At 50.6% G+C, this 23,909-nt stretch overlaps 1 protein-coding gene across 1 annotated transcript; it reads right to left on the bottom strand.

Annotated features, from left to right (window-relative positions):
• Positions 1-4,413: 4,413 nt before the first annotated feature.
• Positions 4,414-5,235, bottom strand: OLIG3 (oligodendrocyte transcription factor 3). Its single transcript, XM_064448619.1, has one exon. The coding sequence runs from the start codon at positions 5,233-5,235 to the stop codon at positions 4,414-4,416; it is 822 nt and encodes a 273-aa protein (XP_064304689.1).
• Positions 5,236-23,909: the final 18,674 nt, after the last annotated feature.

The following is a 23,909-nucleotide window of genomic DNA, read 5'->3' as shown; positions in this document are numbered from 1 at the left end:
AGCGGCATCCTCCCCCATGGGAACTGGGAAGCACTGGGAAGGGAAGGAAGCCGCTTCCCCCAGGGACTAAAAGCAGCACCCAACATCCCCAGGGCCCTGGCTGTGCCAGGACCTGGTGGAAGGCAAGTGGGTGCACAGCTGAGAGTGAATGGGGTCCATCCGCCTCGGGTATATTTATATTTATATTTATATTTATATTTATATTTATATTTATATTTATATTTATATTTATATTTATATTTATATTTATATTTATATTTATATTTATATTTATATTTATATTTATATTTATTTATATACACGTGTATGTATTTTATATATGGACAGGCAAACATTACTCATTCTTGTGGCAAAAATTAAACGAATTTCTGATAGCGCCAAGCCCCCAGCAGCCCCAGGAGGAGCAGCGTGGGCCGTGCCGAGCCGTCTCGGGCACAGACGAGCCCAGAGGGCGGGCGCTGCCAGGCTCGGCCACCATCCGATCTTTCCCGCTTTTCTATTTCTATCCCCCAACCTTCCCCCCAACCATTGCCCCCCCCTTTTTTTTTTTTTTATTTTTTAATTGGCATTTGCCAGGTGTGTTTGCGGAGGGAAGCCCTGCCAAAGAAAATCACACCATTCCCCTTCTCTCCCCATGGGCAGCTTCTCCAGAAGTTGTTCCGTTTCTTCCCGCTCCCCCCCACCCCAATATTTAAGAAAGGAAGGGAAGGGAAGGAAGGGAAGGGAAGGGAAGGGAAGGGAAGGGAAGGGAAGGGAAGGGAAGGGAAGGGAAGGGAAGGGAAGGGAAGGGAAGGGAAGGGAAGGGAAGGGAAGGGAAGGGAGAGACTTGAATTCCTGTTAAACAGACCCAAGTTTCCTCCCCGGCAGAGAGCAGGCGAGGGGTCCTTTCCGAGCGCGCCACAGCATTGCATCTCCCAGGCGCTCGGGGTTTCCCCACCCGACCCGACCGACATCTCTGCGGGTGCTCTTTCCCCTTCCCCCTCTCGACGGGCCAGGCCGTGAAAGCAGGGAGGCGAGAAACCTGGCGTTTCACTCGCACCGCTCGGGGCACGGTGGTGCCGGAGAGGAGCCGGGGGGACAGGGAACGGCACATTTATCGCCCCTTTCCTGGGAACTCAAACCCCCTGCTCAGCCTCATGCTGCTGCTGCTCCGTCCCGTCCGCAGCGGAGAAGCACGAAGCGGTTTGTGCGCCTTTCCCCCACCCTCGCTCTGCGGCTGGGAAGGAGCCTGTAGGTCCCGGGGAAAGCGGGGCAGAGCCCGGGGGGGCCGCGGGTGGCTGCGTGGGGATCAAACGCCCACAGAGAGGCCCTGGGATGCTGCGGGCAGGGAGAGGCCGGGGATGGCGGCGGGCCCTCGGCACCTGGCAGGGCTGCTCCGGGACGGAGGGGTGACTTAGCCCTCCTCTCGGCTGTCATTTACATCCCAGCCCCGCCGCAGGCTCCGCAAGCTGTTGGCAGCCGCAGCTGGGGGCAGCCCCAGGCAGAAGCAGCCCCGTCCAAGGCTGCCCTGCTCGCCCGGGGGTTAGGATGATGGCCGGGAGGGCCGCGGCTTTGGCCCCCGCACGGAGGGGGACGCGAGGAAGGCCGGGGTCGCTGCGGAGGGGCCGGCAGCCCCGCAGCCGGACCCGCATCCCGCAGCCAGGGCCGCTTCTCGCCCCGACACGCCGCCTCTTCCCCCTCCTGTCCCTGCTCTCTCCTCGCTTTCCCTCCGCCAGCAGCGCCCCAAGCCCCTCTCCCCGCGACGGCGGGGCAGGCGCCAGCGCCCTGCCCGGAGCTCCGTGCGTGCCCCCCCCGTCGCGACCCCAGCCCCCGTCCCCAGGCACTGCTCTTCCCGGGGCCCGGGTCGCATCCCGCACCACCATGCCCCCCCCTCCACCTCGTCTTGCCCCCCCGCCCCGGGCAGCGCCGGGCTTTCCTGCGGCGGGACCCCTTCCCTGCTGCCTGCGGGCCGGGGCGGGGGCGGGGGGCCGGGCACCGCGCTGGCTTGGGAGGGGCGAAAATCCTCCTGGAAGGCAAAGGAGTCGTGCAGAGGTGAAAACTGAAGGGAAGGGAAGGGAAGGGAAGGGAAGGGAAGGGAAGGGAAGGGAAGGGAAGGGAAGGGAAGGGAAGGGAAGGGAAGGGAAGGGAAGGGAAGGGAAGGGAAGGGAAGGGAAGGGAAGGGAAGGGAAGGGAAGGGAAGGGAAGGGAAGGGAAGGGAATCTGCAGCATCTCTTGACCATCTTGCTGAGGTACTGGAAGGATTTACTTCAGCGGGGGAATGGCTTTTTAAGAACATGATTCGTTATTTCAGTATGGTTTTGGTGCAAATATACGTTATCCTCATGAATTTCAAATGTTTGTGTGTGCGTGCCTTATGCCCTAACGATGATTTGGTCACTGCAGCGTTGCACAGCCCGTTCACCAGCGCGATCACCCAGAGGTGCCTTACAAAAGCTGTTTCGCACCTCGCACCTTAAACCCACCCCTCTCCCCCGCCTCCCCTGTCAATATTCAGCTGGAGACTCAGGGGGAGTCGCCTTCTCCGTGTTTCTTCAGGTGTCTCCCGGACACCCCTCAGCGAAAGGCGGGGGATGCCTGGCCGGGGGGCGCAGGACCCCGTGGGGGACCGGGGTGGGGGTCGGCAGCCCCCATCTGCTCTCCCCCGAGGGTCCCGCTCCTCTGCCCGCACCCCCACCGCTCCGCTCTCCGCGGGGCACCGCCTCCCGGCGCGGCAGAGCCGCCTCTCCCAGCCCTGTCCAGCTTCCCATTTCCCCCCCGTAAAAGGGCTGAGAGCTGCATCTCCAGGGAAAAAAATAAAAGTTATTGCCCCTTTTTTACCTGTGAACGCACTGTCCCACCCCACCACCCCCCCCACCCCCAGCTACGCCCTCCCTCCCGCCGCCAGGCACCGGCTCTCGGCCCGTCCGCTTGTGAATTCCTGCCGACTCCCACGCCGGTGGGACACGGGGGAGGGGGGGGGTGTCGGCACCCCCGACGCTGCGGGGGACGTTTGGGCCGCCGCTGTCGGGCTTGTCGTTTGTCGCTGCTTCCGAGGCCGGGCGGCCCCCGAGCCCCAAGCGGGGTTTGCCAGCCCCCCCGGGCTGGGGCCGAAAAGTCGTGGCAAGACCCAGGGTGGTCAAATACGGCGCCTTTTCTCAGCTTCCACTCCCAGACAAAGGCCAGCCAGGGGGCTTGTAATAATTTTTTTTATTTTATTTGGAAATCTCATCCAGAAACACTGGTCAATAATAAATATATCGATAGTTATCAAGAATATATAAAAAATAAAGACACGGTGTTGTCTTTGAGGCCCTAACCAAAACCAACCAAACAAATGAAACGAATAATAACCTTTTTTTTTTTTCCTTTTTCAAGCAAACGCCCAGGAAAACGTACCGAAAAGGAAAGAAACAGCAACAAAGATTCCGATTTAGTTATACAAGTCACTGGTCTGGCAAGAGCCGACCCTGCATGCAAAACCAAACCAAACTAGGGGGGGTGGGGAAATTTTAAAAAAAGCAGCAAACCAGAACAAACCCCAAGCCAACAAGAGAAATAAGTGACGAGGACCCCAGCCAGCTGAACTAGCACACTTCACCGAGAGCGGGATGTGGGAGATTGGGCAAAACAGACCCGCGGGAGGGTTGTGCCGTGTTTTGCGCTATTTCCCTCTCTCTTTTCTTGTTCTTTTTTTTTTTTTTTTTTTCAAGCGGGCACCGAGGGAAGAAGGAAAACAACGGCAAACAAAACCGCAGCGCAGCCAAATCTGGAGGGGGGGGGGGGGGGGAAATAAAGAGAAAAAGAAAAAAAAAACCACCCACAAAACTTTAGTGAATTCACTCGGAAGCCCCTATTGCCAGGGAAGCCGCCCGCGGCGGGTGCCCACGGGTGGGAAGAAGCCTGCATGCGCTCTCCGGGCTGCGCCGGGCCGCCGCCGCGCTGCCGCAGCCGGGTTTGGAGCGGGAGGTTTCGGAGGTGCCGCCGTGCGGAAGGAAAGAAAGAAAAAGCCCGCAAAAAGGAGGAGGAGAAGCCCCAAACCGATCTCATCGTCTCTGAGTAGCTGCGAACACTACAATGACAACCATGTCTTTTTTTTTTTTCTTTTGCATCCATTTTAAGGAGTTATTTACATTTGATCACCATCGGCGGCATTATTATTATTATTATTATTTATTATTATTATTATTCTTTTTACAACAGGGGCGCTTTTTTTTTCCGGTTTAGCATAATAAAAAAACACCGCCCGAGGAGCCGGCTAACACATTACCTTTGCAAGGTCCTTACTACACTAATCCCGTGTTACAGGGGGTTTGGCGGGGGGGGGGGCAGCGGGAGCAAGTCCGTCCGTGGCGCGGTGGGGGGTGTCCCGGCCGCAGCCCCCTCCCCGCCCGTGGGAGCGCCGGCTCCGCGCAGGCCCGGGGGGGTCCCGCCGAGTCACTTCAGGAGGTCCTTGGTCTCCCCCGAGATCCGGGCCATGTTGGAGGCGGTGAGGGCCGAGAGGTGGGGCGGGGGGGGCATCTGGCAGATGGTGCAGGGGCACGGCAAGCCCGCCCAGTGCTGGAAGCCGCTGCCGAGCTGCAGGGCGGGGGGGGTCGAGGGGGTCTTGAGCAGGGAGTGGGGGGGCCGGATGGTGCCGATGGCCGGCAGGGAGGCAGAGAGGGAGGAGGAGGTGTTGGCGGAGGACAAGGCACTGCCGAGGATGGGGTGCACCTGGTGCACGCTGCCGGCGGCGTGGGGCGGGTGCCCGGCGGAGTGTCCCACCGTGCCGCAGTGGAAGGCCGAGTGGTGCCCCCCGTAGATTTCCCCCACCAGCCTCTTCATCTCCTCCAGGGAGCTGGTGAGCATCAGGATATAGTTTCTGGCTAGCAGGAGGGTGGCGATTTTGGAGAGTTTTCTCACGGAGGGTCCGTGGGCATAGGGCATCACCTCCCGCAAGCCGTCCATGGCGAGGTTGAGGTCGTGCATCCTCTTGCGCTCCCGGCCGTTGATCTTCAGCCGCAGCTGCTGCAGGTCCTGCTCCGAGAGCTGCTTCTTGATTTTGTACTTGCTGCCTTCCCCTCCGGCCTTGGAGCCGTTCCTGGAGAGGCCTTCCCCGGACATCTTCTGCACCAGGTCGTTCTGGGTGGAGGAGACGGAGTTGAGCCGGCTGTCCTGGTGGTGGTGATGGTGGTGGTGGTGGTGGTGGTCTCTCAGGTACATCTCATCCATGTCTGGCGAGGAAGCTCTGCTGGAGACAGAGCTGGAGTCAGAATTCATTGTATTCGGGCTTCTGAGCAAGAAACTCTACCCTGCTCCGGAGGCGGCGGAACGAGACAACTCTCCTTCAAAAAGCAACGAAAACGGAACGAAAAAGAAAGAAACGGATGGCAGGTTCTGCCAGCGAAGGGCTGGAAATGCTGGAGGAAGAGGGAAAAAAAAGCCCCTCGGCCCCCCTCTCACCAGCCTCTCCTCTCTCTCTCTCTCTCTCTCCCCCGGTTACTGAGCCTGTTTACAGGATGGCTAGTTAGTGTATGCTTGGACTAACCTCAGCCTGGAAAAGAGGGGCTTTTATAGAGCTGCAGCAGAGAGCAGAGACAAAAGGAGCCCTCCTATGTATAATGGTCTAGTTAGGATGACGTGCCATTATTCAGGGCGGTGCGCTTTGACTGTCCCATTTAGCGAGGACCCCTATTCATATTCATTGTGGTGCCACCCGGGACACCTCAGCCACGGACCATCAGGAGTCAAGGAGACACAAAACCCCTCTGATTGACACCGCACACTCATCGCTCCGTGTGCGCGCCATCTCCTCCCCCTGCTCCTCATTTCCAATATAAAACCCGCATCTCCCGTCTACAGTAGGGAGGCGAGGGGCTGCGGGGGGCTCCCGGCCCGCTCGGGGACGGCGGGGAAACCCCGGCCGCGGGCGGGAGCGGGCAGGAGCAGCCCTGGGATGTCCCCCCGCTCCGGTGGCGGCGGGGTGGGACGACACACAACGACGTCCGTCGCCCCCTGTCCCGCTGCCTGCCCGGCTCCGGGCGCGGCTCCCCGCTTTGTTTTCCTGTCCCTCTCCCTCCCCCGGACCCCCGGCCGGGGTTCGCAGTGCGGCCCCAGCTGGCCCTCTTCCCGGCCGGGCTGGCCGCAGTTGGCTCGTACCTGGGTCGCCGCTTTGTTTAAACGCGGGCTGACTCGGGCGGGCGGCGGGCGGCCTCCGCGGGAAGATGCGCGCTGGGAAACCCGCCTCCCCCCAGGCCAGCGACTCCCTTTAAATAAACGGGGAAAGCCGGGGTGCGGCGGCAAGCCGGGGTGCTTGGCGGCGGGAGGGGCTGCCGGCCGGGAGGGCCGAATCGAGGGCCGCCGGCGGCCCCCGGGGGTCCGCTCGCCACCGTCCCCGGCGGGGGGGTGGCGGGGCGCGGCGGGACGGCCGGAGCAGCCGTCGGCGGGACAGAGAGGCTGCGTTCGAGGCTGGGCCGGAGGCAGGCGGGAAGGGAGCCGGCCCCGGGGGGCAGCGCTGCAGAACGGCCCCAGGCGTTCGCGCCAGTAAGTAAACCGGCTCCGGGCACCGGCTGCAGCCTGGGTGGGACCTTCTCTTGCCGGCGGTGGGGCGGGGAAGGCGGGGGGTGGGGGTGCGTGGGGCCAGGCAGGTCCGGGCGCTGCCCGACAGGGCTGGCGGGGAGCCTGGGGCAGGTGTCACCAGCTCTGCCTCTGCCCCCGGGGCGGACTGAGCCTCCTGCGGGGCTCTGCCGGGCTGGGTGGGGCAGGAGCAGCCCGCCCGAGGCTGTGCGTGCCCAGGGAAGGGAGCGCGGCCCTCCGCCGGCTCGTCCCAGCCCCGCCGGTGCCTACGCGGTGAGTGGGGGGCTGCCAGCGGGGACGGCGCGGGGGCCACCCGCGGCGGGCGGGTCCCGGCGCTCCCGGAGCCGGCCCGGGTGGCCCCGCTTTCCCGGGGGAGCCGTCGGGCTGAGTTTCCACCTGCCACACAGGCGCCTAGGTCCCAGGAGAAACCGAGAAACCGCCCCGGCAGGACCCTGCTCCTCCGTAAAGAGTCTCCAGGACCCGAGGAGAGCGAGGAGCCAGGGGTAGAGGGACACTTTCACCCGACTGGGTCTATCTGTTCTTAGGCTGCTGAGCAAAATGAAAGCCCTCTGATTTCAGCACTCCCAATTAATCCCTCCGTGTGAAGGGAAAATAAAGGAAAGGAAAAGAAAGGAAGAGAAAGGAAGAAGAGAAGAGAAGAGAAGAGAAGAGAAGAGAAGAGAAGAGAAGAGAAGAGAAGAGAAGAGAAGAGAAGAGAAGAGAAGAGAAGAGAAGAGAAGAGAAGAGAAGAGAAGAAAAGAAAAGAAAAGAAAAAAGAAAAGAAAAAAGAAAAGAAAAGAAAAGAAAAGAAAAGAAAAGAAAAGAAAAGAAAAGAAAAGAAAAGAAAAGAAAAGAAAAGAAAAGAAAAGAAAAGAAAAGAAAAGAAAAGAAAAGAAAAGAAAAGAAAAGAAAAGAAAAGAAAGAAGAAGAGTTTAGGAGAACACATCAGAAAGGACTGGACGCGACTTCGGCTTATCCCGCTTCTGCCGCGAAAAGCACAAACCCACCCGGACTTTTCCCCCAGCTGAGGGGTTTGCCGGGCAAACAGGCAGGAAAGGTGGCCGGGCCCGGAGTCCCCAGCGCTGTCCCTTCCGCGCCCGCGGACCCCGGCGCCGCCGCTCCCCGCACTGCCCAGCCTGGGGGGGTGGGGGTTGCGAGCGGCCTCTGCTGCCCGCAGAGACCCTCCCCGGGGGGTTCCCGGGGGCTGCCCGCTCCATCCCTTCGCTCTTCCTTCCCGTGGAGCCGTGATGAAGCAAAGGATCAAAACTCGGTTCTGTGACGGCGGCGGGGGCGGCAGGAAAAGGCGCAGGGTCGGGGGAAACCCGCGGGGCCGGGGCCGGAGGCTGCCCGGAGGGCGGCAGCTCCCACCCGCGCCCTCCGCTCCGGAGGAGACGCGCAGCTCGTGTTGGAGGAGTCCGACGGGGACGGAGAACAGGAAGGTGAAAGGACGCCGTCGGGGGAAGCAACAGGAGGGGTCCCGTCCTCCCCGCCGGCAGGGCGGGCTGCTGGGAGAACTCCGCTCCCCTGCGGGCCCGGGGCTTCACCGGGACGGGGCCGGGGGCGACACCGGCCGGCGGTGCACGGCGGGGCGGGGAGGGGCGGGCGCTGGGACGGGGAGGAAAAGCCAGGTGGTCTCTCGGAGGCATATTACGAGTATTTCTTCTCTCGCCATTCCCGGCGATGTCGCTGCTCCTCGACGCCCCCGGCTCGGCCGGCCGGGCCAGTCCCATCCGCACGGCCGCGGCATCCGCCTCCCGGGACGGGGATGGGGACTGAGGCGGCAGGGCTCGGCTCGCCTCGGCTGGCCTCGGCTCGGGGTCGCCTCAGGGCAAAGGAGGGATTCGGAAATGTAAGCCGAGGTTAAATCCCAGGCACAGGGAGCCTCCCCGGGGAAGTCGTTTCGGCAAAGGGCAGCGCTGCCCTGGCACGACTGCTGCTCCTGACCTTGCCTGGCGCCGCCAGCCCGCCCCGCTGCGCGCCTTCCCGCTTTCACTTTGCGGATGCTGCGGAGGGAGAAGGAAATAAAGGGAAAAGGAAAAAAAAGAATAAAAGAAAGAGAGAAAGAAAGGAAGAAAGAAAGAAAGCGACCAAAAAGGAGAAGAAAAGACAGAAACGTGGAGAAAGAAGGCAAAAAAGGGAAGGTCTCGGCGCAGAGGAGCGGTGCGTGGGACATGCCGCGGGTGGGCGCAGCCAGGCGGGAGGAGTGCTGGCTGCGCCCTCCCGCCGCCTCCTCTCGCCACCCGGGCAAGTGGTCGCCATCCCTCAGCCCCGGCCGGGGGCGTTTCGGAGAGGGCTGCGGAGGAGCTCCGGGCGTGCCACTGTCCCGGTTCGGTCGACAGCAAAACTTCCCCCCACCCGCCACCCCCGACGCCGGCAGCAACGAAATTAACCCCCGGGAGTCAGAAAATCAAATGTTTTCCTAATCGGGGCGCAGGAGAAGGGCGAAAGTGGTAACTGAGCGGTGGCTGCACCAAACTGGCACGCACTGTCCGCCTTTTAATTCCAGTTTTCATAGAGGCAGAGGGATCTGGTGAGGAAGGGAAACGTGTTTTCTTTCTGCGGAAAGGCGAAGTTCTCCGGAGCGCAGAGGCTGCCCGGTGCGGCGCGTCCCGCACCGCCCGCGCCCCGCCAGCCACGGCCGCAGGAGACGCCGCCCGCCCGTGGCGCAGAGACCCACGGCATGGCTGCCCGCCGCGGGCCGCTCCCGGGACAGGTCTGGGGTTTGCAGGCTTCTCGGGAAGGAAATTGTGCGTTTTCAAAGATCGGGTTTTAATTAATGGCTGCGCTTTAACGCAGCGCCCGATTTTGAATTCTCGTAGAGTTTGGTTCGGAAATTGGATGTACTTTTCTCTTGCGTGGCGGTACTACGAAATAATACTAAATCTTGCGCTTCCCTTCACTTTATTGACCTGGCCGGCAACCCAGGATCGGGGTCACGACACGAAGACGGGTTAAATCAGTATTATGTATTTTTCTCGTGGGTTTATTAGAAGGCTGATAGCTTTTATGGTTTACGGCTAGTAGTTTTTGCTACCTCTGCTTGCTTTTAATTTAACTGGGACATGTGGCAGCCGCGTTTTTAGCATAAAAATAGTTATAAATGTTAGCATCGCAATAAGGTAGTTGTCGATCCTATTTAGGAACCACAGATCAGACAGACTGGGAAGACAGCCAGCTTTCTGCGAGCCGAGTGCTGCTGCGAGCGGGTTGTGCGAGACCGCCCCGGGTGCCGGAGCTGAGATCTGGGGGTTTCCAAACGGCTTTCAGTTTATTTCAGAGAGGCCAGCCGAGATTCCCTAGCCAGCACGCTGGTTTTGCTCCAGGCGTGTTACTGGATTGCATTTAGGTCGACGGTGTAGTTCGGACCCGTGGTACCTCCTCATCTGGCACTTTGGCATCCCCAAAGTGAACAGGCTGAAAGACTATTTTAGTTCTTGTGTTTACCGCGAATTTGCTTTCCAGAAGTAGGGCAATACGCGGTCAACGTCGAGTTACCTTCTAGCTGCAAAGGGATGAGAAGGCTGTCCTGGGCTGCTGTAGTCAAATTCTCCAGTCAGATAAACCCGGAGATAATATTCCTCTGCCTGGACACAGGATAATTCTGCTCCATTCACATATTTTCAAATTCGCTGGCAACATGGGGCCAGAACAAAAATTTCCCCGTTTATTAAGTATGAAGCTGAACCTTTACTCAGACCTTTAAAATATCCTGCGGATGACGGCAGGATCGGGTCCCTGCCAGGCACTGTTTCTGGGGAGAATATAACCTTAACGGCAATAACTGCTGAGCATACCGGTGCAGCTAATTAAGGATGGCATTTTATTTTCTGTATTTAAATACAGATTTGCAAAACTTCCGGAAAAAATATGGCATAAAACCTTAGTAATAAAATTTAAAATGTCAAAGACTAATTAATTAGAGACGTGCAAATTGCTAATCCTCTGATATACGACATTTGCTACAGAAAGCCTGAAATTAGTTTCAGTAAACAATAAAAACCACTTAATCAACAGTTTGCATTTAATTTTTTTTTCTGTAGTGAATGCACCTCAAACCTGCATTTCTGTTTGGAGAAAAGATTACAGAAAATCAGTTTGAAGGTTTCTAAAGCAATCAGACGTGCCATGGTATCAGTCAACTGTGAAATATTTTCCTGTCTTTGGAATTTAAGAAGGAAAAAAACCTGTCAGTATTGTTGAATATGCATCCATTAAGTAGTTCAATTTTATATGCTTGGTAAAACTTTCACTACCTCCAACTTGCAGCCGCAGAGCTGAGGCTGCGAGGCACATTTCCCGTATGCAGAGCTCAGATGGTCGTGCACACTTTGCACATGCAGAATGGGCTAAACCCAGCATTCCTGGCAAACAAACTTGCCACATACTTTGGAATCATGGCTGGCTTGTCACTGTGTTGATGGATAATAACGCTGCTCAAAGGCCTGTATTTATTTTCTCTTTTGCCTTCATGTTCTGGGCCCGTGTCTGCACCCGAAATGTTAAAGTTCTCAAATGGGCAAGTTTTCTTTGTGTTTCTTTCTGGCCTTTCACACCACTCGCAGTTGTTTGCACTCTCGTTCCTGTCAACTTTCCCCATCTACTACACTTGATACTGAAACTCACCCGCTGACTTCTAACAACCCTTTCCCTAGCTGTGTCAGTGGATAGTTGGCGATTACTGGGTTAGTCTCGAAGTCCTGTAGGCTCTTTAAATATCACCTATAAACAAAGTGGGAGACGGACAGAGAGTACATGAAGGCTCCCCCCCGCTCCCTCCAAATCCTCCCTTCAGAAACCCCAGACCCACTGCTGTTTATTAAGCTTCTCAAATGTTTAAAGTTATGTTAGGCCAGAGTGAAAACATTGGTGTTATAATGACTAAAGATTGAAATGTTTTGCCATCTCAGAAACAAATAAGTTTAATGCAATTCATTTTTTTCACAGCTATAGTGAAAGCAAATACAGCCATAGAGATTATTGAATACCTCTTGCACTACACATTCAAAAGCATGGAAGACTCACTAAAGAAAGAGAACAAAAAATCCTTGTCTCATTTTGTATCTCAATTTTAAACAATGCATGTCTCAAGTGAATATTTACGGATTGTTAATAGGCTAGTACAAATTCTAGAAGACACAACAAAAATTATCTGCAGTCTATTCACAAACCTTTGCCATGTCTCACTGTTTGGGGATGGGCGTATGGACTGCCTTCACCACCCTTGAATAGAACTCTATTGTGTGGGCTTGTTCCATTGGGATCAATGGGAAGACATGTGCAATGAGATGCTAATGAACACCAGAAACGATGGTAAAATCTGGCCCAGCTAAGGCGTAAGACTGTTTTTTTTATAAATCACTTCTGAGTCCCTTGCTATACTGCTTTTAGCTGAGCTGTTGAAACTTCAAATGTTCAGGGAGGCTTTACTATATAAAATAATGTTTTTGGCATAATTTAAATCACGCTTTCCCTCCCTTAAAATCGGAATCACTCACCATTCTCATCTTGTTTAAAGTTGCAGCTGAAATGAAGCAGTCAGTTTTCAGCGGCAATTGCACCGTTAATGTAAATGCAGCTCCACAAATGGAAAATAAAATACACTGGAGGAAAATAACATCAAGCACAAGTACAAAAGAGAAGAATGATGGTCAGAAAGCAGGCACATGGGAGAGGATAGAGTTGGCAGTGTGTGGCCCAATGGTCATTGCCCCACCACACCTGCAGAACCGCCCCCCCAGTCTTCAGAAATGTTCTTGTCTCGCACGAGAGGGACAACAGTCCCAGGCCCACTTCAGAGAAGTGGAATTGCAAGGGGAATTGTGCTAGGTGAGTGCTGAAGGCCAGGCACAGGCCTGCTGCCCTCTGGGAGACTGGTGGCTGCAGGGCCCATCAGTGCCCCTTCTTGGTCCTGCAGTTCTCCAGCCTGGACTGGAAAACCCACAAACCTATGGATATAACACTGGGAGCCCGTGATTCTCAGGAGCTTGGAGCAGGCTTAGAAGTGCTCAGACATGATAGTAATGAGGGTCATAAAAGTCCCACTGCCATTTCTTAAAAGACAGAGAGAGGGAGAGAAGACTAGGTCCATCAACACCATCTTTTCTCACCAGCTTATGGCAAAGGTTAATTATTAACTATTGAAACACTCACGAACTGTGGTGTTTGTTTGCTTATTATGAGGCCTGTCAGGGCCAGAACCAAACCTTACTGAAGGTGACTGATGTCTCTCGGTTTCAATAGACTCAGAGGTCAGGCCCCTAAAATTCAAATTACCAGCGCAGTTCCTTGCAATAAAGAACCAGTACCATAAGGAAGGGCTTAATTACTCCAATGAGATAATTTAGTTTTTAAACAAAAATGCTTTAATTGGGGGCAGGACCTTTCATATTTGTTTCCCAAGAAGGAAATTGATTAGCAAAATGTTAATAATAAGGTCTTAAGAGAGCCCATGCCAGCCATAGACACCAAGCTTAGCTAAGGGAGCTCACAATTTCTTTTCAGCCACGGATGCTGAGAAAAACTGTATTCTGGGAAAGACCTGCAAGTGGAAAGTAAACCATCTTCTCTAGTTTGCTAATATTGCTCCTGTAACCATTTCACCTGTTATTCTTTTGCACCTGAACCAAAGATGAGTGTCCAGTAGCAGCAGTTTTGCATGCCCAGATCTAGCCTGAAGCCGTCATCTCTTTTTCTTTGTCAGGAAGACACTTCCTTGCAGGGGTGCTTAGCTGGGTCCCTGGTAAACCTCTAACTCCCCATGGAACTCAGTGGCTTGAGATACTGTTGGCAAATTTGATTTGGAGAGGAAATACACAGGACACGAATGATTCCTTGGGGGAGGTTAGCACCCCAAGTCCTCTGCCTGGCCATCAGAAATGTTGTCTGGGAGCGTGGGATGGAACGGGATCTTGAGAGCTACAGCCTCTTCTCAACAAGTTTGTACACAGCAAAAAAAGAAGTCAGCACTGCTTCTATGATACTCCCTTTTTTCTTTCAGATGTTTTTTATACTCAGGGGACGTGAGAACTGTAAGGTTCTTCCAGGCACAAAGAATATCATCTGGAGTGGGGTGACACACACGTAAAACAAGGAAAATCCTTTGCCTCTTCATTGCCAGAACACCATTCTGCACAAAGATATTTTATCTCACCCACTCATCAGTAGTGCAGTGTCCTTGTGGAAACACCAGTGATCTTTAACTCTTGCAAAAAATTATTACGTGTAGTTCAGTGAGACCAACAGACCCCCAAAAAGGTGAATACGTTGAGATGTGCAAAAACTTCAATGAGGGGAGCATTGTGTAAATAGGTAAGACAGATGGGAAAGACTGGGAAACAATAAGCAGAATGAAAAAAGTAAAGGGGAAGAAGCAAGAAATTATATGTATTTTTAATTTTATAGTTCTGTGTGATGGATGTTCACAGCTGCAGTGGGAAGTAATTATTTTTACAACTTCTGAAATGAAATTAAATTTAAAATGAAGTTCATAGTATATATGTTTTGGGTTGTCTTTTCTTCTTATTGGCCTTGTTACTAAGTGAACCTCTTCTCCATGGCTGGCAGGCATCTGAAATGGATAATCAATGTGTTGCAGTTCCAGATTTTGCGGATATTTTTACCTTTTTCCTAAATTGCAGAGGCTCAGTTTTGCATCATTAGTGTATGTGAAATATTCAGAACTCCCTGAAGATTTGGGGGTCATATACAGACCTGACAGCCTCCCTGCTTTTCAGTATTTTAAGGGTTTGCACCTTTCTGATATCTTATAGAGTCCCCTGTAAACCACAAAACTTTGTACCTTATCAAAATCACCAGAACTGATACCCTTAGTTCCTTTAATCTGGATCTTCATAACACTCTTTCCCATGTATTTTTTACTGCAGTAAGACTTGGAGTTGCAAAAATGGCAAGTTAGCAAAATATTAGCTCAGACTTGGCCCATTTTATCCATGATAATAAAGACCCACTGAGCTTTATACTGGCTTATTCTGGTATTAGTAGATTAATATTAACTATACTGACTTCAGCTAATACTCACCTAGGACTCCATGCCTTTTAAAGAGAATAGTAAATGAAAATAATTAAGAGAGTATCTTTGATATTTTAGTAACATTTCCATTTCCATTTCCTTCAGCCTGTTTCATGTACTCTGAAATTTCATTTCTGGGCTGAAAACTGTAAAATAAATATACACTTACTGCAAATTAAAAAAAAAAAGCTTAAAAGATATTCTGCAGGGTATGAAAAGTTTTCCTTTTTTATTTTATTTTTTTCCATCTGGTTGTATATATTCCTGTCCCTTATAAGTCATAGCAAACAATATAGTATTCCACAAGAGCTTTTATCCTAGTGAGCAGAAAGTGAGCAGAAAGACTGAACAAAAGAATGAATTAATTAATTAATGGATGAATGTATTAAAAAAAGGCTCCACCTGCTCTGCTCCAAAAATCTCTCACTATACTGCAGAGAGGTTTGTTACACTGACTAATATTAAAGCCCTCCTCTTCATTTTGAACAATATGATTTGTTCACGTTTGGAGTGATTGCCAAAATACAAACTATGTAACATAGACTGTGCCTTTAACTGATGTGACTGATATCAGGAAATCACTACTGTCACTGCCCTAAAGGCAACGAGGGAGGCAGTCTATGAAAAATGGAAGGGGAAAAAAGCAGATATTTCTATTGCATTATCAGAAATACCTAACACACTTTTTCAATCTTAAGGCCTTGCCTTGCCCACATGAACACTCACTTACATGTGAAAGATTTCACGTAATATGAGCAAAGGCACTCTTTTAAAAATTTTGCGCATTTATGTTCTAAATCCAGTGATGCTTCCTTGCCTTCCAGCAACAGACAAGAAACATCTTAACAAACTGCATGGGAGAGGACCTCAATTTGCCTGCCAAACCTCAGCAGAGGTTGCCACAAGTTCACAGAAGGGCTGCTCTAAAAAGAGAAACAGGAAAGCGGTGATAATTCTGTCTTCTTGTCGGGGCTATACCAGCATCCCACTGGTGGTACGGAAGGGAAAGAGTCTGTAGCTAAGGGGTGCTGGATTAAGGGGGGGGGGGGGCGGGGTGAGGGTGGGATTTGTGTGTGTGTCCCCCCCCCAGACAAAGAGCCCTGTCCCCCGCAGGAAGGTGCTGAAATGCAAAGCAAGCTCCCAGCTCCTTTTCTCTCTCTTGGTGGCATTTGGAAGTGTAAAGCTTTGAATACCAATTGCTTGAACTGGACATATGTGAATCTCTTCTAATCCTACTAATCCCGTCCCCAAGTGCTTCTTTGTATGTGGAGGCAACACACATAGATCTAAGTGAAAGTGGCCATAATCCTGGAAATGTGGAAAAATGTCCCAGTGTGGGAGTTGGGAGAGGGAAAAGCTCCCTAGCGGAGGGGACCTGCTGGAAGAGCATTGTGTTTGTGGGGTGAGCGAGGGGCGGCGGTGGGGGCAGGGAAGGCATGAAGGAGAGCTCTCACCTTCCATGAGCTGCAAGGAGGAAAGCAAACCCACCCAGCGGGAAAGCTCTCTTGCAAACAGCCATCGCACACTTGAGCAAACCCGCAGAACTGAGACAAAGTTTCCAAACGCTGGGAAATTCACCCACCGGCAGCTTTCAGCAGTGTGAGCTCAGCAGGCTAGGCACTAATGTGCTGACTTCATTATTTCTCAGCCTCGCCCCACTGAATGGCAGATTTGTTCAGGGAATGGTGGGCTACTGCTCTGTCCTTCCCTGGGCACAAAGATAGGGAGGGGAGCTGGGATCGCGGCCCCACTCAAGGGCACTGGCTCTCCATCTTACCAGGGACCCTTTTACTCCACCCAGAAGCGAGAATTGGGCCATGCGAGCAGATATCTTTGCTAAACACTGACAAGGCCGCAGAGAAGTCAGCTCACAAGTGACCAGTTGTATTATTCACTCAGCCTCTCTGAAAACTGACTTCAGGCATCAAATCCTCTAACTATACGTAGGTAAAAGGATAGAGATGGGTGAAGTTTCTATGTCTTTGATTCAACACTGAAACCTCAGCATTTGACCAGGCTGTTACTTAAAATTAACACCCACCTGGATACTAACAAAACCCTCCAGGTTTTCCAAATATACAAGTCATATAATTCAGCCATACGAATTTCCCAAACGTCAGACAGCTAATTTACATTTTCTTGGCTAGTCACTGAATAAAGCGTTGTTTATACCCCACAGTACATGGTGTATAAGGAAATTAATCTGGTTTTTGTATGTGCTTTCAAAAGATTTAAAAATATGGGGCAATTGATAACATTATTTGCCAGCCAAATCTTTATTTTGCTTAATAAATCTCCAGATAAAACCATGTTAGGTAAGAAAATCTAAGGCTATATATTCTCTGGGAGTTGACTTTTTTATTACCTCACCAGACTTTGTGCTTTCATAAATAAGTGTCAGCTGAAATTAACCTGCTGTTTAGAGATAGTATAAAGCATCCCAAAATCAGCCTGGGGACTGGGAGAGCTCTGGGGTGAGCTGGCACCTACCCGGGTCAGTCTGCACTGGAAATCTGGGGCTGCTCAGCCCTCACAGCTCATATTGTGAGTGGCTCACACGGCCATCCCCAAGGGCCACATCTGGGGAGCAAACTAACCATGTGCCCTCTTGCCCCTGGGCGGCCATCTCCCCTGGCCGAGCCCCAGGGCAGCACCAAGCCGGAGGCCGCCTAGCGACCCAGGCCTACCTAGCAACCAACTGCCTCGCAGCCCTGGCTGGTGGCAGCCAATCAGAGTGTCCCGATGACCCGACCCGGGCAGCTGGCGCCATTTTGTCTCTCAGTGCCCAAAGGTGTAATGGATCCCAGACTGCCTCTCGGCCCTGAGGCCAGCGAGCAGGGAGTGGCCCCTGTCTGTACCGCTGGATCCATGGCCCTCCAGAAGAAGCTGGTGACATGCGCAATGCTTGATGGGCAGAAGCTGCAGCCATGCGGTGTTCCAGGCCAAAGCCAGTCGGCCATTTCAGGGCACGACCGATCAAGCCCTCAGCCTTCCTCCTGCTCTGGGCACCAGTCAGTCCTCCAGCATATGTAGTGCCATGGTGTCCTTCAGCTGCTGCTGCACATGCCGCAGATGCTGGCCCCTTCCCATCTCCTCCCCCACTGACCTGGACGTCAGCCATTTTGAGCAGGCCCCAGTGGTCTCCAAAGTCGCAGCCCCCACAGAGGGGTTGCAGCAGGGCCTGGGTAACCCCAGTGTAAAACAAATTCTGTGTGTGTTCAGCTGGAAACCAGCTCCTGTGAGTGAAACAGCAGCTGGAGACTGCTGGCAGCTGGAACATGCCTCGAGCTGCACTGTTAGGTTAGCAGTACTTGCTCACTAATTCTCTCTTTTGATCACCCTGTCTGCCTGGACAGGCAGAGGTCAGTCCAGGCTGGGAGGCCAAACTCATAATACTCAGAGAAGAGCATGAATCTTTACACAGGTGCCACAGGCGTGTGAGAACAGGTACTTTTCAGAGGACTGCAGCTGGAGAGAATTCTTCTGGTGTCACCTGTGTTTTGTGGACCCTTCCTCTCAGGGTCTTGAAGTCTAGGCCTGGCTTTTCTGTAGGCCATGGTTTTCAGTACAGTCTGGCTTGCCTGGAGCTGGTTGCCTCCTCACCAGTTTGGGAGGCTTCTTGGTGACCAGAAAGCCTACAGCAGTGACATGGCCAGGCACAGCCCGGCTCTGCGTCTGCTCAGTGCCCGTCAGAGCAGAGGGCGATGCCTTGGTCAGCAGCTGTGGGGCTTCTGGATCATATGGGCAAAAATGACTTGATGTCAGGACAAGATTTAAAAGGTCTTTCTAGAAGCACTTCAAATGCTGGTTGGCAAAGGGCCATGCTTGGGAGACTGGCCAGTCTAAGCCTGTCATGTAGCTGTGGAAGGGAGGGGGCTGCTGCCAGTGGAGTAGTCCTCAGCAATCCGATCTGCAATATAGACACTAACATGTGTCACGGTGACTATAATCAAGCCTACATTAGCTTCAGACAAGCTATTTCTGCTTGTCTACAGTCATGTTGGCATATCAATGTTCAAGCGTGGGCAATATTTTTTTCATAATATTGCCGTAAATCAAGGGCATTATATCCAGGCTACATAAGCTAGGATCCTCATTGTCATTTTGTTGTCTTTGTTGAGTTCACTTTAGCTGTTTCTATAATCTGCCCAAAATGCCAACAATTAGAGTCTGTTTCAGTTTAAATCAATGAAGAATTAATATCTTTAAAACAATTTTGTTTCGAATGGTTGCAAATACAGTGAAGAGATGTGGCACCCTGTCGGCTGAAGGAAAACCACTGAAATCAACTGGGTGAATTTGGAACTTAATAGTTACTGTTGTGAGCTACACAAATTCAAGAGCCAAAGACAAGATTAGCTGGATTAGTGCTTCAGTGGTCCTTCACTATCTGTTTCTCCCTCAGTGACATGATTTGTGTCTTTAGTCAACTGTGATTATTAAATGAAAATGATAAAGGATTGAGGCAAAAGTACATATGTAGAAGGAGGGTATTGAATCTTGCTAATCTCGTTTAGAACATTATTGCATTTCATTACAAAGGAAATTTCATTGAGGTTTCCAACATAGTCTTCCAGTGCTAAGTCTCAGAGCCCCACTCTGTTGTAGGTAAATGGAGATGCAGAAATGTGTTATGGTTCAGTTCTTGCCAGTCAGAAGATGGGCAGAAAGCGGAATCAGGTCCACCTGAGCATGGGGTCTCTAAGCACAGACCACTCTTTGCTTTGTCCAGTTTACATTGCTTTCTAGGCTGTGATAACAAGTGGAGAACTACTTGTGTGTGAGAGAATCCCAGTCTGCTTCCTACAGGAAAAGCAGAGTGGGAAGGAGCCCCATAACAGTGTGAGTTCAGGCTTGGCTCTGCTGCAGATGCTCCCAACACTATGCCAGTTTTAGAGCTGTCTTGTGCAAGGAGGTGTTGATGCACTGGACAAGCAGGCTGCTGCTCTGGAAGGTGAACACGTATCGGTTCAGACTGTGTTGTGGAAAAATCAAAGCCAGGTAAATAACTTGAAATCAACATGTTTTTCTCTTGATATTGGAACACTAGCCAATGTGAACTATGAAATTGGATCCAGTCACAGAGTAAAATGAGAGCAGGGGGTTTGCCTGTGGCACACCCAATACACAGGACTTGAGCGTAACGTCTACTCAAGTCTCCAGTTAAGTCTGCAGCTGAATCTTGAATCATCCCACCCGTTTACTCATTGTGCAGGTAGAAAGTATGTCGCAGGGCATATTTCAAACAGCCTTTTAAATAGCCTGTTAAACCAAAATAAATACGACCACATTACTTTTTTAATTTCTCACTGTTTCAAACCAGGTTTAATTAGGCACACCACAACCTTGGAAAAATCTAAGAAACAGGGAATTGACATTGATTCTTTATTATCACTTTAATTGTCTATTCTGATGTGTTAAAACTGAAACAATCTTCCAGCTGCAATGTCTAATGAACTCCAAGATCAAATAAGATCTTGCTAATTATGGAGTTAATGAGGACAAGTTCACAAGCAGAGTTAAGTTAGTAATTACATGTTTCAAAGCATCTTGAAGCTCAATAAGATCTTCATTTGGTGCTGTAACAGTATACATTTTGCATTTCTTCTTTCTGTAACATGTTACAGAAGGGCACCCTATGTATGGTATATGCTGCTAATCATGTGCAAACGGCACAAAGCAGACTTCAATAAATTAAGAGACTCCCTGTTTATAAATCAACTGAACATTGAAATCTCATTTACATTTTTGCTATCCCATGTAATGTGTTTACACACAAATAATGTCAACATTAGCATGGGAGGGGGATGAATTTAAATTCCACAGCATGTTTCTGAAGCCAAACCGTCAAGGAAAGGCAATCAACATTTTAAATGAGCATACAGGCAACTAGATTTTTCAAAAAGAAGCACTACTAAATCAGGCCTTTGAACCCACAGCAGCAAAATGAACCTTACAGCTGTATCCATTTCAAGGGAATGCTTATACTGGGCACAAGTGGGATAGGGCAACCAAAGCAGCGCTGTGTTTAAAGCAAGTTATTCTTCTTGGTCCTGCCAGGAAAGTGTGTATCTCAAAATGATTGTTTCTAGGATTTTTGTAATCAGTGTGTGTTCTGCTTATCTCCTGCTTTCCCAAGTTGATGGTTACCTTGAATTCGTAGTTGTACCTTCTGTCCTTGCACAATAGACACTCCTAAAGGGTCTGCAAGATTTGTAATTGCAAAAAAGCACGGAGAACCAGGTTGCTGCACCTGCATCGCTTAGTGCAAGCAGCAGCAGCAGTTTGTCTCAGTGGCAAGAGTTTGACTACATCCAGCGAATAACCATGCTGGCTTAAGTGATACATTTAATCTGCCTTGTATTAAAGAAACCATGTCATATGGAAATAAAGATCATCGGACAACATGTTGTGTTTGCTTCAGGTGTCACGGTCCTGGACTAAGAACAGTAGAGCAGGAGATACAAGATAACAGGCTCAGGGATACCAGCAATGCCCATGAATCCCCGCGAGGTCCAGGCAAGCAGTGAGACCTGCAGTAGTGCTGAGTAACATGGCTACCTCCTGGTTTAGAACAATAAATATATATATTATTTAACTTTTATTTTACAAGTATGTGGGAGATACATCTCCCTTCGAAGAAGTGGAGGAGGCCAGCTGCACATCACTGAGATGCAATTCTATTTTTTCATCAGATCTGTTTTTATACAATGCAGTTCTTCAGGCTGTGGTTATGTAAGTCAGTTTTTGGCACCAGTCCTGATTTATTTGATTCCTTCTCCTGCGTCACCTTCTCCACTATGCTACTGCAGCTGTTCACATGACCCCTATGGCAAACCATATCAAGAAACTGATGTGGATGAGAAAAAAAAGGTTGTTATATTTTCCTGGATTATTTTTCAACAGCATGAGATTTGGGGAGCTTTCTGCTACTTAGTCTGCAAGCTAAGCTCAAATTAGATCCATATTTAAGCAGAGTGTTTAGAAAATAATTTTTCAGGAACCCATAAGTGGGATGGCAATGTTAAGATGCTTCCACTTGTGGTTAATGGACATAGCACAGCATTTTCTACCTTTTTGGCTATGTTTCATTTGGAGGTTGGTATTCATGTCAATCAGGAGCTCAGAATAAAAATTAAAAAGTACAACGTCTCACTGAATTTTCCGTGATTCTACCCATAACCCACATAGGCTTAAGTTAGTCCTCAGAGCAATTTCCTCTCTTACAGCTGGTTTATGGCTTCCTCTCTGACTGCACTGCATTGCATCCTTCCCCTGCCAGTACTGGCAGAGGGAGACAGGACAGTTTTTGTGCCTCTCTCTCCCTTGCTGCTGCACCCATTTGCTGCCCAGTGCTCAGCTCCCTGACATTTCTGCTAATGGGTCTGGTAGTGTTTCTCTTGGCCATCCTCACTTCCTCAGGTGGATTGGTTTGCATTTCATGGCTCCATGTGGGACACTTGGCATCTGAAATACGTATCCCTGCATCCCCCTCTGACCACAGTTCAGCCTTTCTCAGCATTGCCACTAACTACCTTAGGTACACTTTTGTTCAGCATGCTGGCTGTTGTTTCTCTTGTTCCGTGGTACAAAACTCTTCCCCCAGCCTGGTCTGAAGAATTTAGACCTCTCACTTGGGGCTATGAATATCATGGAAAGGAAAATCACTGAGTCTGCAGTGTAGCAGTGCCTTGTGTGGATATACCTTTCAAAAATGGCTCTTAGAGTTGGAAATACAAAAGGCTCCTGGAGAAGCTCCGGAGTTGGGGAAAAACTTTGAGATCATACTGGGCAGAGCAACTCTTTGATTTTGTGTTATGCTTGAATAGTCTGCATGAGCAAAAACTGGTGCAGCATGACACCAGTCGTTCCTAAGCTGAGCAGAGAGCTGGCTGCCTAATAGATGGGAATTTTTATCCTATTACTTCCTCATGGAACTGAAAAATCCTCTAACATAATTTTAACCAGAGTTATCTTTTCCTCTGTAGCACAAATTATAACTCTTTGTTTTGTTAGCTTGGTACACGGTTGTGCAACAAGTCCTTTTAAGCAGTCCCTCAATTGTACCACAGGTTTTCTTATACCACTTAAAATGAGGAATATTTTCCCATCCTACGTGGTCTTTGGTTTCCATTCCTTTCAATGTGATTTCTCCTTTGTTCCTTTTCTGTGCTAGGAGACGATAATGAGGTTCACACACCTTCTGCTCTGGTGCTTGGAAATCTACCCTGGGTTTAGCTCAGCTGCAGTGAGCTGAGAGGTTTCCCCTTGCATGCTGCCAATTTTCAGTGCGCTCATATGTGGCTGACGCGGTAGGGGGCTAATCCCAACAGCAAACATTATACTCTTTCCGTACTCACTTACACTTTGGAATCAAGGGTAAAAAGTTCTCTTTGAAGCCCCTTTTCTCTGAATGGTCTGGCAAGCTAACGTGGACTTCTCAGTCTCTGGCCAGAATTCAAATGTATTGCAGTGCAGCTCAGTGACTGTAGCAATTGTTGCAGGCCCTCCCAGCACACCAGTCTTCCTGTGGCACGGGATCAGGAGGACATGCTTCTTTTTCAATAAGCAGGAAGCTGTCTACTTAAGCACAGCTGCAGTCAACATTCTTGAGCAAAGTTCATCCACAGTGAATTTGCCTACTTTTATCAATTTGCTACCTCCAGTGCCTTACGTTGCAACGTATACCACTGAGGAAATAGAAAATAAGCAATTTAGACCAATTATTTCTGACCACTGGACATAGGTTGAGCTGGCAAGTCTGACCAGTGGAATAATGTTCAAAAGCTCATGCCCTTTTCCATTTCAATAACAATAGAGACACATTCTGTGCTCAATCTGGAAACAAATGTTACCCATATTTGGATCTCAGTGGGAGCTGGCCATGTGGAATTTGGCCCAAAGAGTCATGTTGCAAGATGCTGTTTCCCCTTGCCCTGCTCCAAATCTTGATTCTTGCTATTTGTATACAAATGACAGCTGAGTGCAACAGAGGCTGTGTTAAAGTAAGTATCTGCCTGTAAACGGATTTTTGCTGCAGATGTGCACGCAGGCGGAAATACAAATAATTCTACAGATCTCTTGGGGGTTACTCAGGGCTGGACTGGCACAAGTAAGAACTGCATTGGGTCTCTTGTGCATCATGCTGGGTGGGCATTTTTATACCAACCCCTTTTTACCAGTTCCTTGAATTTTCACAGGCAGATCTTCCTTCTAGGTGTGATTCCGAAGAAGAGAGACAATATTTGCAGCATTACATATTTGCAGAAGTTTCCTATATTAGTCTGATTTTATTGGAACATTAATAATTTTTCAGATTGAGTGTACTGTAGGAAATCAGGTAATGCTT

This window comes from Phalacrocorax carbo, chromosome 3 (genome assembly GCF_963921805.1).
Source record: "Phalacrocorax carbo chromosome 3, bPhaCar2.1, whole genome shotgun sequence".
In the NCBI taxonomy this organism is placed as follows: Eukaryota; Metazoa; Chordata; class Aves; order Suliformes; family Phalacrocoracidae; genus Phalacrocorax; species Phalacrocorax carbo.
Note: the sequence above shows the minus strand (reverse complement) of the source record. Positions and strands in the feature narration are given on the sequence as shown.